Source organism: Misgurnus anguillicaudatus, chromosome 8, assembly GCF_027580225.2.
Source record: "Misgurnus anguillicaudatus chromosome 8, ASM2758022v2, whole genome shotgun sequence".
Classification (NCBI taxonomy): Eukaryota; Metazoa; Chordata; class Actinopteri; order Cypriniformes; family Cobitidae; genus Misgurnus; species Misgurnus anguillicaudatus.
The window spans coordinates 33,337,086-33,353,154 of record NC_073344.2 but is presented as its reverse complement, the minus strand read 5'-3'; the positions used below and the strand labels follow the sequence as shown (position 1 = coordinate 33,353,154).

Below are 16,069 nucleotides of genomic sequence, written 5' to 3'. Positions count from 1 at the left end.
CATGTCGCGTTAAAAAACTACACAAACGCAGCACATTTCATAGTGTTTAAAGTCCGTGTAAAGTCCAATATTGTTGATAGAAAAATGTGTTCATAACCACCCAGTCAAATTTGAATGATTAAAAAAAACGGCAAGCTAAATAATTGATTACGCTTAATATAATACGCTGAACCACACCCACTTGCGGGAAAGCTACCGTCTTTCTCAACTTTCAAATACCGCTACAACCTGAATGGATAATAATTCTGGATAATAATTATTCTATGGAATAATAATTCTGAACACAGAAATGTGGAAAACTGTTTAATGGTGTAACTCCACAATACAGTACTACACAGCTCACAGTCTCTGTAGCGTATTACAGTAATTCTCTGAAATGACTTACACAGACTTTAAATAATATTGAAATATTATTAAAGGTGCCAAAGAATGCCTTGAAATAATATGTTAAATTGAAAGTATGTGGTTTTATTAAATGCAAACATTATTCAGAAATGTTTTTACATGTCCATTTACAACCCTAGGATTTCCTCTTAAAATTAAATGGTCTATTATTATCTTTTTTGAAAGGGTCATGAATAATAATGTTGAGCTCTGCTCTGATTGGCTGCTTCACAGAGCAGCTTCTTTCAGTAGCTCTGTGTGCGTGTGTAATGCAGGGTTTACACCAGATGTGGTAGACACGGCAAGCGCAAGTGATTTACATGTTAAGTCAAAGACGCGATTAGGCATCCTGCGGCGCGGTACACGCCATAAGCGTGGCGCGATCCGTGTGAATTGAGCGTTGCTGCGGAAACCGCGCGAGTTGAAAAATCTGAACTTCTGCGGATTTCCGCGCCACGTTAACCAATCAGGACCTTGTTGTAATAGTGACGTGATTACAGGAAGCAAGCGGATTGGCGGAGTCTCAGAAGCCCCTCCCATGACGCGAATTTCAGCGTGAATGTCTTGAATGACTAGAATTTCACGCGCGAATGAAGCGAGTGAACTCAAATGTTCAAGCGCCCAACTACACGCGACTAACGCGTTTTTGCCGCATCTACCGCAGCTGGTGGGAATGCACCATAACAGACCTTATGCTTGAGATTGTATCAGACGAAGATATGCAATTTAAGGAATAATCAGTTGTTTGGAGATTGGTAATGGACGTTTCTGAGTATTTTTTTCAGTATGGACCTGATGCAAAACGTAACTGTAACATCAATAGTAGAACTTCTGCCTAAACACTAGCATGTAGCATTAACTAGCGCATAGCACTAACTCAGCAATTACAACTTTGTTTTTAGCATTGTATCATTGTAATTAATTTAATGTGTTATTTAACTACCCAGTCTCATAAGGTTTCATGATATAGTCAAGTAAATTTTTGATTCTTATTTTGTGATTTTTTTTGTGATATATAACGAATTCCTGTTTTCGTGTGATTATCACGTATTGGTTACTCAACTGCCTTTTCCTATTTTCAAACCATTGTCACTTCGGTTTAGGGTTAGATTTGGTGCTTGCATTAGAATGTCACTTTATGTATTGGTTTATACTATTTTTTCTGATTTATTTTTTATATGTCGCCTGGCGTTAGGGTTAGAGTTGGGTTTGGTTAGCGATGTCATTTCATTTAAATCTTACCCTAAACCGAAGCGACAATGGTGAGAAAATAGGACAAAACAGTTGAGTAACCAATACTTGATAATCACACAAAAACGGAATTTGTTATACGATCACAAAAAAAACGATCACAGAAAATTTGTGATAATATCACGAAAAAAGAATAAAAATTTACGTGACTATATAACGAAATTTCGTGAGACTGGGGTGAATTTAGTAATGTAATGTCACAGTTGGTGTTATGTTGAAATTGTCTTTTGCATGCATAAGGTTTACATTAAAAGGAAGAAACAATCGTGTTTGAGGCTCATGATAATGTCATTACCATGTACAGAACTCGTATTATTCATCTATGCGTAGTTAAATAGTTTCACATTCTACGGCACCTTTAATATTGTGTAAATAATATAAAATTTGCAAAAGCAAAACACGACGCACAAGTATGATTGTGCCATTTGAAATTTGCTTTAGAAGACTCTATATATAGAGCCCTGTTTGACATTGCATCTGGGTCCAAAAATTTTCCTATCGTTTTCCATAAATAAAAACATTTTGAAATGAATGCGCTTGAAATGACATGAGGGTGGAAAAAAGAGTTTATTTTTGAGTGAACTGCTCTCTTTAGTATCTATCATGAGACAACTGCATCATATTTTTACTTATATTTTCAAATGTATTATAGGATAAAGCTAGCAAAGCGTTATAAATTAGTAAAAAGAAAGCAATCAAAAGCTTTTGGTGACCAAAAGCTTCTAATATACGAAGCTTCAAACATTAGTGCGTGTTAGTTGAATGAATGTTTGTGTTATTAACAACATTAAAGCATGCAGTGTAAGTCTGTGTGTATTGCGTGCGTGCGTTTGCGTGCATCACGGCAGCGCCCATCCGTGTTTCACACACACACACACGCGCACACACACATCACAGTATATAACAGACACAAACGACGGTGCGCATGCACACAGAACTCAAACAGCAAACAGAAGAACAGCGAAGAGCAGAGGGTCTCAGATACTCTATCTCAGCCTATAGGCTTCAGCAATGTCTCATGCAAAAAAAACAACACAAATCAAAAACGCCCCGTTGTCTATTTCCCAAGGCATGATATGGGAGACCTTTCCCAAAGCATGATGGTCTTTGGGAAATAACAGAGCAGAGCCTGGCGATATAAGGAGAACTACAGAATGTGCTTTTAAAAGCCTGGAATCCCGTTTTTATGCCCGAGCGGATTCCTGCTTTCTCTGACGCCGAGAGCGGCAGAATGAAAGAGAGAGGCCAGCGGAGAAGGGAATGAAGTAAGCCAGAAACTCGGATGGAGAGAGTGTCCGCCTAGGAGCTAGCCCTCACCTGGGATCACTGATATAGTTTTGAGTGCTCGTAAAACCCTGAAGGTTCTCAGTGCTGAGACATTGCCCAGATCCACAAATTCTGTTACATATCTGTAGGGAGGGGGGGGATCAAACACACACAAACACACGCACACATTAGGACGGGACAGGGCAGCAGAGGAATACGTCACACGGAGACACACGCCTGACTGACACCTGTGTTCGCGCACACAACGCATGCGCACGTCTATATAGACACACACACACGCACACACATCCCTTACCTGGGATGACTGAGATAGTTTTCAAAGCTCTGAGCACTCTGAAAGTGCGGAGAGCTGACACATTGCCTAGGTTTACAAACTCAGTTACATACCTGTTGAATCAAATAGAAAGTTACCACATTTCACACGCGCGCGCACACACACACACGTCAACAAACATACTCACAGAACCATTACGGATTCACCAGCTTTCCGTGCTCAGATATCAATGTGTCCAAAACTATCAGCGTAAACTCTCATTAATGCTTCCCTGTCTCCGACCCTGCTCCTGGTGAGGTAGCGTCCTGCAGACTTCAACAGCTTCAACACACCTGTCAGTAATTATCACGCAACCCCGAACACCTTGATTGGAGTTGGAGCTCAAATCTGCAGGACGGTAGCTCACCGGGAGCAGGGCCGGAGACGCCTGATATAGATAGTATATAATATGCATTTATTTTTAAATCATGAACATCAAAGGCATCCGATACTCACGCCATCAAGATGACGCTAAAATCCAGCCAGTTCCAGGGATCCCTCAGGAAAGTGAACTTCCCAATGCAGAAGCCCCGTGCCAGGATCTTAATAAGGGACTCGAATGTGTAGATCCCTGTGAAGGTGTACCTGAACAACATGTCATGCATATGACTCAAAAGTAGAGGCAAAGTATTAAAGCATCTAGCCCCCAAAGGAAGGCAAAACAAACGGTTTTGAGGTCTTAAACATACAAGTATATACTACCTTAAAGGAATAGTCTACTCATTTTCAATATTAAAATATGTTATTACCTTAACTAAGAATTGTTGATACATCCCTCTATCATCTGTGTGCGTGCACGTAAGCGCTGGAGCGCGCTGCGACGCTTCGATAGCATTTAGCTTAGCCCCATTCATTCAATGCTACCATTTAGAGATAAAGTTAGAAGTGACCAAACACATCAACGTTTTTCCTATTTAAGACGAGTAGTTATACGAGCAAGTTTGGTGGTACAAAATAAAACGTAGCGCTTTTCTAAGCGGATTTAAAAGAGGAACTATATTTTATGGCGTAATAGCACTTTTGGGAGTACTTCGACTCGCCTGAAAAGTCCGCTCCCCTTCTCACTCTCATCATGGGAGAGGGAGGGTGTTACTGCGCCGAGTCGAAGTACTCCCAAAAGTGCTATTACGCCATAAAATATAGTTCCTCTTTTAAATCCGCTTAGAAAAGCGCTACGTTTTATTTTGTACCACCAAACTTGCTCGTATAACTACTCATCTTAAATAGGAAAAACGTTGATGTGTTTGGTCACTTCTAACTTTATCTCTAAATGGTACAATTGAATGAATGGGGCTAAGCTGAATGCTATCGAAGCGTCGCAGCGCGCTCCAGCGCTTACGTGCACGCACACAGATGATAGAGGGATGTATCAACAATTCTTAGTTAAGGTAATAACATATTTTAATATTGAAAATGAGTAGACTATTCCTTTAACAAACAAGTTACACAACTACCCCATGCACTGAAGTTATAGACATCTGTGGTAAAATAGCGACTTACTCCACATTTTTGGCCCAGTCTGGGGGATTGCTGAGGGTCATAAAGGCGCAGTTGGTCAAGATTGTGCACATGATCACAAAACTGAACATCGTGAGAAACGGTCAAGGAATATGCACGTAAAAACAAATAAACACACACAAATAGGTACATGTATAAAAACCCACGTACACCCAATTTCAGCTCGGTACTGACAACCCACAATCTCCTTAGTGTCATTTAATGCATATGGGATACAAAACCGGAAAGCAATTGTGAAAATCTTCCAAACATTTTTTTAATGCTTTTTGAGTCAGATAAACAGACACTAAAGTTTACAAAAACAAAATAAGTGAGTTTTGGACGCTTTACAAATTCAGGGTTCCCACATCTTAGTTAACAACAAATTCAAGGACCTTTCAAGGACTTTCCAGGTCCAATACCCTCAAATTCAACTAAATGTGGTGACACATTTCAATTGAGAGCAAGGTTACATTGTGTTACCTTTTAAGATACATTGTTACAGTTCCCTTTCGAGGGAACTCATACTGCGTCACTGCAGTGACACTTTGGGGACGCCTCCAGGGGTAAGTGCGTCTGAATGTGTATATCAAATTCAACCAATGGTGAGGCTTAACGACAAAGACAGTGTGCCGTGGGAGTCAGGAAGTATATCGCTATCTGAAATATTGCCAAAGATGGCGTGACAGGGATTCAGGAAGTATGGCAATGGAGACGCAGCGTCTCGTTCCCTTCTCAGGGAACAAGAGTAACATACATAACCAGAGACGTTTTCATGTGTCAAACACAACTATGCAAAAAAGCATTTTGGTATGAATCAACATTCACATACAGAAGATATAAGCATTTAAAGCGAACAGTTTAGCACGTGTGCTTAAAAAGTTTAGAATTTTCATGAAATTATCCTACACTACACCCCAGGGTTCCCAGGGCCTTGAATTGTTTCCATCAGATTCACAAATTTTCAAGGATTTCAAGGACCCGTGGGAAACCTGCATATTGTTTCTTAAGCAAGATGTTCTCCGATGTGAGACAAATAGGTAAATAGGTTTGTGTACATCTGCTCAAGTGGTAAAGGATATGAATGCACCAGGATCCTGATGGAGATTCTCCTCAAAGGATTGAAGGGGCTCAAAATGTACACGGCCGACGTAGCGTTAAAACGGAATATGGCCTTCCCGCGATTCAATACTATAAAGGTCTGAAACAGAAACGAGGGATTGTGGTTACACTGCACACGCTTTATCTTCACAATCTGTTTCTGAGTCTGTTACAAAAGGTGTTATATATACAACAACTACACTGAAACTGAGGTGGCACTAACACCAAGCCTTACTATCTATTTCATATTCGTCTAATTCAAACCTCATACTTTTTGGTTGCTGTAGTAAGTGTCCAGGTCCTCCAGCGGGACGGACACCATGTTGGGCGGAATGTCTCCGTAGATGAAGGGCAGGGACTTGCCCGCCTCCAGATCGCTGTTGGGTTTGGGCCCGTTTTCGTCATCTTCATCGGGCCGTCTCCCGCCTTTGGGCCGTTGGGCTGCCTCATCTGCGATGCGGCGCTCGATAGCAGCGAGAGACTCGGGCGTGAAGGGCCGGAAGCTGTCGGGTCCGGGTGGAACGAGAAGCTGAGCAGCCATATTGACATCCTGCTATGGTAGCTGAACCAGCTGGATCTCAGGTCACTCTGGGAGCTGAAGGAACGAGATCACATGATCGATAAACAACATACGGCACCCTCAACAGGAGCTTAAACGCTAAGAGTAAGCCCAGTCAAAATATGAAATAACCAACATTGATTTTTTTCGACAAAGACCAACATCATCAAACTTTACAATTACAGGTTGTATTTACAGAATTTATTACAGAAACTTTAAACATGAACTATTTGAATTGTTACTTAGAGATGTCAATAACGCTAGCTGGTTAATAACAGCAGGATTTGTTAGTAGGTTTGTATGTTTTTGTGTGTTTTTATACAGGCACATGAGAAAATTTCATAACTGGGTAGCTATGACGTGACATTTGGCATTATCCATTTATTTTACATTAATTATTAAGATATATGAATGCTTTCAATGAATGCTTCTGTAATAGGTTGTTAAACACCATTTATTCTTTTCAAATGACTGTTTCAAAGTCCAAATATTCTTTATAAGGTCATAAAAGCAGCATAAATAATGCAACAAAATTAAAAAGGTAACAAATAAAGAGAATGTTAATATTCATGCAGTGATTATTAGACTCTGCTGGCCTGTGTGTGTGTTTACATTGGATGATTCTACCAGCTCTGTGTGTTACAGTAGACCAGCGATGCCTGCGGGTCACAGGGCATAAATATCCAGCCTGGCGCTGTGCCCTGAGAGCTGTGGCAGGACCTGTGAGTGCCAAACAGGGCGTGTACCCAGAGCATGTCAGCCCCAGGGGCTCCATGACCCCCCCTCCCCACCAAGATTCACTCTCTCTCCGAGACTGCAGATGTATGTGTGTAAGATAAGAAAACAGATGCAGGGAAAGAAAGAAGAAAGAGGTAGAAACAGAGAGAACTGGATGCAGTGAAGGCCATTAACTATGAAAAATGCTATAATTTTACCTAAACAACACATAAAGAAATAAAAGATGTCACATGTCATAATAGTGAAACCCCAAATTGCTTAGTAAAAATAATACTGAATCTGGTTGTGGATTTTTTTAGTCTTTAACAAAAAATCTTGCTACTCTTGACAGTGGATTCAAGACAGAGAGGTCAAAACTCTTGTAAATTTCAATGCTTTCACAGCAAATTAGCCCTGACTGCTCTGTTTTTTATAGAGTCACAGTAATTCACGGTTCTGCTTAACTGTGTTACCAAACTACATCTCACTCTAGATCGGTTTTGGCTAGATGGGATACAGGTATCGGAGCTACAAAATCTTGCCGGATGAGCCCTGTTTTATTCCTAATCATACCCACAAATCTTACCCTAAACCTAAGATTCATGAGATTTTGGCCACTCTTAAAATTAAAGGTGCTTCATGATGCCATTGAAGAGCATTTTCTGTCTAAATGGTTCTTTAAAGCACCTTTAAAATCTGAAGAGCATTTCTGTTTCACAAAAGTTTATTTAAAGTGAAAAAAAGTTCTTCAGATTATAAAAATGTATTAAAGAAATGGCTGAACCTTTTTAAGCACCTTAATTTTTAAGAGTGTAGCCTGACCTTGTAGACCCGACTTATCTTTAAAGGGACACTCCACTTTTTTTTTGAAAATATGCTCATTTCCAGCTCCCTTAGAGTTAAATATTTGATTCTTACCGTTTTGAAATCCATTCATCTGATCTCCGGGTCTGGCGCTAGCACTTTTAGCATAGCTTAGCACAATCCATTAAATCTGATTAGACCATTAGCATCGCGCTAAAAATATCCAAAGAGTTTCGATATTTTAAAACTTGACTCTTCTGTAGTTACATCGTGTACAGAGACCGACAAAAAATTAAAAGTTGGGATTTTCTAGGCAGATATGGTTAGGACTATACTCTCATTCTGGCGTAATAATCAATGACTTTGCTGCTGTAACATCACGCTGCAGCAGGCGTAGTGATATTATGCACTGCCCGAAAATAGTCCCCTGCCATTGAAAGTAACCAAGGGGACTATTTTCGGGCAGTGCGTAATATCACTACGCCTGCTGCAGCCATGTTACATCAGCAACGTCCTTGATTATTGCGGCAGAATGAGAGTATAGTTCCTAGCCATATCTGCCTAGAAAATTGCAGCTTTTCATTTTTTGTCGGTCTTAGTACACGATGTAACTACAGAAGGGTCAAGTTTTAAATAGGAAAAATATCAAAACTCTTTGGTTATTTTTTAGCGCTAATGGTTTAATCAGATTCAATGGATTTTGCTAAGCTATGCTAAAAGTGCTAGCGCCAGACCCGGATATCAGCTGAATGGATTTCAAAACGGTAAGAATAAAATGTTTAACTCTAGGGGAGCTGGAAAATGAGCATATTTTCAAAAAAGTGGAGTGTCACTTTACGGCAACGATGCTGTAAATAGTAAACAACTGTTCACTAGAAAACAGTTTAGAATAAAAAATTGATTTCTTTTACACAGTTTGTTACAACAAACAACAGCTGACAATGTTCCAAACCACCCACATTGCAACTTCATAGTCCACATTTAACTGGAAAGGTGCTGAATTACAGGAGTTGTAATAACACATCTCAACAAGAAAATCGCAAAATTCAGTCTTACTGCAACAAAGTATATGTATTATTATTTACAACCTTCACAGACCCAATGCCTTTATGGGATAAATACCAACATAAACGTATTTTGAAAAAAGCACTTACAAACCCATCAATATTTTCTGCCACAAAATGAGCCGTTCTTCCTTTTATGGTAAATATACTTAGCCAAAACTCGGTTTAGTTATTTATCAGTCTAACAGAAGGTCGAACAAAGATTTGTAACAATAAGGGTTCTTTAACCATTGAGCCTACATTCTCTGCAAGTAAAAGTAAATGGCATAATTTATATTAAATATTCCCACTTACAGTGATTTCTAGGAAAATTATACCTAAGTAGACACAAGAATAGATTTCAGTGAGCGCAATCGTGACTAATACCGTGAGCAAGCAATTGTTTGTGTGCATGTGGGTCCGTATGTGTCTGGTGTATGAGCAATGTCAGTTGTTTCACTCGCTGTCTCCCAATTGTCACCTAGCCAGTTCAGCTTGTTCCCTCTGAGGATGGAGGTAAAAACAACTCTCTCATTCGTTCACCAATCTCATGCAATGATTCACTTATTCATCCCCTCTCCAAAATCGAGCCACACCTCATGAGTGCCATTAATCCCAGCCCTGCCCGGTCTCAAGGGTCAAACTAAACCTTAGAGACCAGAGGAGGGGGATATTTGGCACAAATTAGATACACAGTACAAGTAGGCAGACCTGAAAAATCTCAGAAGCTACAAATGAACTTAAAGTAAACAGACTTTGTATCACAATGCTGCCTGATTTGAGAGAAACACAACATTTTAACAAAGTGTACGATTAAGGCCTGATCAAAAATTAAATGAGTAATGGCCATCAAGGCACAATATGTCACACTTTGTTTATGTATGTATGATCACAAACCGAAACCTACAGGTCCAACAGCGTCTAAAAACGAAAACAACCAGAAGACTTTATCTTAATTTAAACCTCAAACATGTGGCATTTGATTCGTATAAGTAGTATAAAGTAGTACTGAAGAGAATTTTACAGATTTTTCTTAAGTTTACCTCAAAACCGTGTTGCTTTGTTGCGGTTAATATGGATTGGCAACAGTTGCTCTCCATGGTGCTGAAACACAGGTGCGCGTGTTTGCGCTTGCGCTCAGCAAGGGTCATCCGCCAAGCGCGTCCTCTAACGTTTCTAGACTGTTCGCGTGGCATAACTTCATTCTTTTTAACTAAGATACGTTGACACTTTCGTTTTAATGCAGGTGACTCTGTAAATCAAATAATAGTGGTTTCCACCGGTACTGTAACAGGTGCACGTCAATACTTATCTATATCTATGTCGAGCCATACAGTTTGTGTTGTTAAAGAACAGCATGTTCCTCGTGATTACACTGACTGATTAAATTTCATGACATTATTCATTTTAATAAAATCAATATTGACAAAAAACTCCAAAGACGCGTTTTAAACCACTCCCCAATGGATATATAATAGAGATCTATCATTATTGAAGCCATTTTATTTAAAGTGCTGTTGCAACAAGTCAAATATTTAACAGCCTTATAAACAATAAACAACAATCAATGTGTTTTTGATCGATGGATAAAGTCGTATACGCGTTCATGTGGTTATATTTGGCTATGTCTATCGTCAAAAGTCCAAGGTGAGCTTGAAGGCCCTACCTTTATAGCTGAGGATTCATCTCGAGCGCAGGGGCGAAGCAGCTGTCGCCATGTTGACGTCTCCGTTTATTTCCATTCCGCAGGCTCGAGGTCCACCCAAACTCTGAACCTGACAGCATTTACACGGCCGTTTCTAGAGCTTTACGTCAAAAACACAGCCCGGGGCTACAACAGCTCTACATTCCCACCTCTTACTGAGTAACCGAGATTGAAGTAAACCCACGTAACGAGAAACCCACCAAAGGGTTAAACGGTGTCTAGGCGACAGAGAAAACGTCTCTGGGCGTGCCTTTATTCGCTGACCAAAATGTATCCGACGTACCTATCGTTCAAATCAGTTTCTGAGAAAGAAAGGTTCGCGTCAACACCCGAATCCGTCACGTATTGGTGTCCTCAGATTGTGTTTTCACCCCTTCTCATGTACAGTCTGTGCGAAGATGGGTGGGTGTGGAAATGTGAAGGGAAGGTGGAGGGAGGGGGTCGCGTTTGCTCTCCTTTTCAATGACAATCATTATCAATATAATTAACGTGCTAGGCGGCCATGACAGGGTCTCAAACAAACCAGATTTACCTTTACATTAATCTTAAAAACATCAGACACTAAATAGTACTACTGTAACCAGCAGCATCTTCCTAATTTTGAAACATCAGCCAAATTCAGCATCAACACAATCTCCATAGGCAACAAGCGGACAGTAACCCAAACATCTGTCCGGTTTTCTCACATTCAGATACAAATCCCATGTAAAACCACTGAAATGACTAAAAGGGATAATGGCAGCAATCCAAATCCCGTTTAAAGTGTTTATACGTACCCGGATTATCCAATTTACTGCGCACACACATGCTGGGCTCTATCTATGATGTGTACATGGATGAGATTTATCGTTGTTTTGCGTCATTTGCTATTAATCACATTCTGTTTGATGTTGTGTGACCTTTACATGAAATTGTAGCATCACATTCTTAATTTGCCTAAGGACAGCAATCACAAACTGCCATATGGCAATACCTTTATTTTACGTAGCCTACGGGAAATATATTTTTATAGCATCATCAACGATTGATTTTGACTTAATCCTGGGCGTGCTGTATCATAGACAAACATATGATTTCCATTTTCAAGGCATTTCTAGACGTTTCTGAATCTTTTACTCACCATTGCAATGCCTGTCAGGCTCGAACCTGGATAACGGTGATCTCCAATAACTTCGTTTTTTTACCTCGTTAACTCCTTTCGTTGTGCTTATCTCCCATTAAAACAAATGGATTAAGATGACGCGGTGATTGTGTTTTTATTCATTGGGATGAGCGATCTCGGCTGTCGTTCGTCTCCCCAAATATCACGGAGTCGCTTCCGGTTATCGGTGGCTTGGATGGTGGTAGTGACGCGTGCGCGAGCCTCACGACTCGAGTCCAGTGTCAATGCACATCTATTGCCTGGATCTGCACGTGAGGCCCAGGCCGACTCCCAATTACGAAAACACTGAGGTGATTGGGGGAAAAGATTTTTCCCCTTCTTAAATTAGAAAATGTCATTTTTACAGGTACCTTTATTGAATAAACGGTTATTTCACAATAGTACAGTATTTAATAAAGGCGTTTTAATGCATACTAATTACTGTTTAAATGCATACTAATTTGCCTATTATAATAATAATTAATGTCTAATGTTTTTATTTAATTTCTTAATTTTGAAGTAGGCTATTTGCAGATGTTAAATTTTTGACATTTTTAATGACTTCATGTTTCTATAATGTTACTATTATTTTATATACACATTTTGTTAGGTATAGCCTAATTAGTATGTGTATATTGTATTTTAAAATGTATTATTTTAATATATACTAAATAATTAAAACTAAAATGGCAATTTATGTTATTTGATAGGTAATCTTGCATATAGGCTGTTGCACACTAGTTGCTTAGGCCTATACCATATGAGCAACAGGTCAAAGGAAGATGTTTAGTAGTGTCAATTCTAAAGTTCCATATCCACCAATTTATTACTAGTTTCTAATCTAAACATACCTCAATTGATATTGCGTTAGCCGCATTAAGGTAAGGGCTCCCAGGAATCACACATATTGATGAAATGTATAGGCTACTTTGAATGTAAGTCACTTTTGATGTTAAATGTAAGAAAATGTACCACGTAAAAAAACTGGAAATGTGGCTAGCAGGCAATGCAGTACAGACCATATGTGACATTTTCTGATTTATAGTGTTTTCCTGCCTTTCCAGGACTACGTATCACTTTTCTGAACCAGTAAAGCCCTGGGTATTTTAAACTGCAATAGTAAAGGGCTGATCTTCCTCAAATCCCCAAATGTATCAGACACGGTCAAAGGCAATAATCTTTATCCATAAAGAAAACTGTGGCCTGCACCTGGGGCATGGGAGAGGCACAGTGATCCAAACAATGCGCTGGCGCCCCCTTATGGCAAAGATGAGTACGGTTGCATTGTTAAAGAAGACCCCAGTCTGAAGGAATAGTCTTGTATGTTCTGGCTGCTTCTCTGACGGGGTTCTCTCTGTTTAGTATGGATGAATGAAAACTGATGGATTCGTATGGCCTTCGTCTTTAAAATAAACACTCAGAAAAGATAAACGATTTACCGCATTAGCGATTCCCCTGTGCCAGCGCATCGCGCCTCCGCAGGGCTCGTGGTGATGCATGACACATCGCGCTGGTTTTGACATTCACTGAGCTCCCCTCGTTAAGTGCTCCCGCCCGCCAGGCTGTCATCGAGGCATAGGGCACACAGAAGGATCACCAGTACACCGCGGACACAGCACGGGTAAACTCTCTCACGATAAAACAGCTGGCTATGACAGCAGGGTCGACCACATGGCCGAATAAAAACTGATAAATACAATCAGTGTAGCCTTACAGTACCAGTGCATACTTTTTACATGATCGTAAACTAAAGTCATAAATAAAATAAATTCATAATAAAGCTAAATAAAATAATTATTAATGCAGTTTATTTAATTACGTAACTAAATTCGGGAGGAGCATACATGGTCAGGTAATGCAACCAATCAGCGCAACGTGGTCTTTACTGTAGGCCTATATAGTTGTCCCTCCTCTGTTCTGTCCCATGACAGATTTTGCAGCATTCCTCCTTTATCCCATCACCTCACTATCAGCTAGTATATCTATTTCAGTTAGGGAGTGGGGTACTCTAGGTTTGGGATAAAATTCAGAGCTCGGAGCCCTCCCCTCGGACAGCAGGCCAAATGCTTTATTTAATTTTTGATTAGCCTACACGCTAATGTGAACTCATGAAAAAAATTAATTGGTTAACATAGCAAAATGCAATTGCAGAAAGCTATTTTTTGCCGTATAGAAAGTAAGCTTTTAATGCTTATCTTTTGAAGTACATTAATAAAAGCAAAACTACCAATTTATGGTGACTTTTATGCTAAAGCCCCGATTTTCCTGTAGCTCCTTGGGGGTAAAAATGACCCAAGAAATTAAAAGAGTGATTACAATATATATATATATATGAAGTACTTTTGTATCTGTTTACCACATTCCTCAACTACACTATTAGCTTGCCTGTAAAATATACATTTTTATGAAAATTGCACATAAATTATGATCTAAATTTCATTTGAATTGTTTTAGATTGTTTAGATATTGATAGATGTTATGTGTTAAATTTGGTCATCTGGTGTTTAGAAAAAAAAATATTTAGAAAATAAATCATTTTGACCAGCAGATGCCCATGGAGCCCCAATTATTTCACTGGATGTGGCCAACTGCTCAACATTACTACTTTAGTGATACATTTTGTGAATTTATGTTTATATAAACATTAGAAAGGACATAAAAAATATTATTTTAAATATAATTTTTTGTAGTTTTTGATGCATTTTGAAATGTCTGTTTTTACAAAATGCCACAGAAATTTGACTAAATGTAAGTGTGTGTGTGTGTGTGTGTGTGTACGCACGTGTGTGTTTGTGTCTTTATGTTTGTGTAAGTTTTACTGTGACTTTGTGTGTGTGTGTGTATACCTTTGTGTGTTTGTGTGTGTCTGTTTGTGTGTGTGATTGAGCATGTATTTTCTATATTGCATTTGTGCTCTAGTACCCTGCCTACTTTTCTGTGTTGAAATTTTCAGATTTATTGTAGATGAATTGATATTTTTTTGACAAATAAAAAGAAAAAAAAATTCAATTGGGGTCATTTTTACCCCCAAAATAATTTTTTACACATCTTTAGAACGACCGAATCAAGCCCAGTTTTTATATGAATATTGACAGATATTCAGGGACTTATTAGGGTTCATATAATAAAATGTCACAAAACTGTGCCCCCCCCCCCCCCCCAGTGGCGGAGCCAGAAGTGCCACCCCAAATTTAATGCACTACTTTCACTCCCTCAGTAATTCACTTCCTGTTAATCGCATGTTTATTTTGACGTTAAAAATGACCCCATGCTGGCTTAAAAATTAACCAATGCTGGGTGGTTGTTATACTAAATTAACCCAGCATTGGGTCAATTTTAACCCAGCCGTGTGTTCTGTCCAATATTTACCCAACATGGCTTAAAAATAACCCAGCCATTATTAGAGTGTAGCTACGCAAACACCCCCACCCCCAACAAACACACACACACACCTGCCAGGCCCCCTGCCATTACACAGTCGTCGTGTGGTGTAATCAACATTGTTTGTTTGTCCTGGATCATCATTTTAATAAAAGAAACCCCAAATTACCCTTAACTCAAACCCTAACCATTTTTACCTCTCAAACTATAGTGTGAAATAATAGTTTGAGGAGAATTTTTTAAAAGCCCCTAACCCTAAAGATAACTAAAGATCATTGGCGGCCGGTGACTTTGATGCGTAGCCCGTCATGTGTGTGGCTCGTCATTTTCAAAATATGTGTTCGGCGCATCATGTAAACTTATGTGCATCACGCGTGATGTCAAAATACATGCCTGCTGCATCAAAGGGATTTATTTGTTTTTGTTAAGTTAGTGTCTTGCGAGTATTTTGTGAAAGTTTTTATCATCCTTTTGATGCATGTGCAGAAGCAACATGTTTTGACAAGACGCATGATGCACATGGTTAACATGATGACACAACAAACAAACATTTTTTTGGACATGATAAGCAACACACATGACATGCCGAACCAAGGCTTTGAAACGGTTCACATAACAAAAACGAAAACCAGAAACTTTTGATGTTTTGCAAGGAACAGAAACGAAACCAGAAACGTTCCAAAAATATATGTTCCGGAACAGAACCGTTTATTGAAAATAACGGTAACTGGTTAATACCAGTTGGATTGAACCACCAGCCGTCCGATTTGTAGACAACCTACATAACCACTCAACCACTGCCATCCCCAATTTAAACAATGAGTAATTGGACTGTGTATTACTGAATAAATCAGCTTGCACTGTTTTTACAACAAAACCCAAGCCT

The 16,069-nt window shown here is 39.3% G+C and overlaps 1 protein-coding gene across 6 annotated transcripts in view; it reads right to left on the bottom strand.

Annotated features, from left to right (window-relative positions):
• The window catches only part of scn1lab (sodium channel, voltage-gated, type I like, alpha b), a 56,795-nt gene extending 44,776 nt beyond the window's left edge, over positions 1-12,019 (bottom strand). The window contains exons 1-6 of one of the 6 annotated variants that reach the window (XM_073870732.1): positions 11,782-12,019; positions 6,105-6,428; positions 5,816-5,933; positions 4,736-4,826; positions 3,692-3,820; positions 3,218-3,309 (exon numbers count right to left, since the gene is read on the bottom strand). In XM_073870732.1, the coding sequence (XP_073726833.1) occupies positions 3,218-3,309; positions 3,692-3,820; positions 4,736-4,826; positions 5,816-5,933; positions 6,105-6,374 (700 nt within the window). In that variant the 5' untranslated portion in view covers positions 6,375-6,428; positions 11,782-12,019. Of the gene's footprint in view, positions 1-2,952; positions 3,045-3,217; positions 3,310-3,691; positions 3,821-4,735; positions 4,827-5,815; positions 5,934-6,104; positions 6,429-7,004; positions 7,168-10,622; positions 11,066-11,781 lie in introns of those variants that run through there. The other 5 variants (XM_073870730.1, XM_073870731.1, XM_073870735.1 and 2 more) reach the window with 5 other exon arrangements.
• Between the last annotated feature and the right edge of the window lie 4,050 nt (positions 12,020-16,069).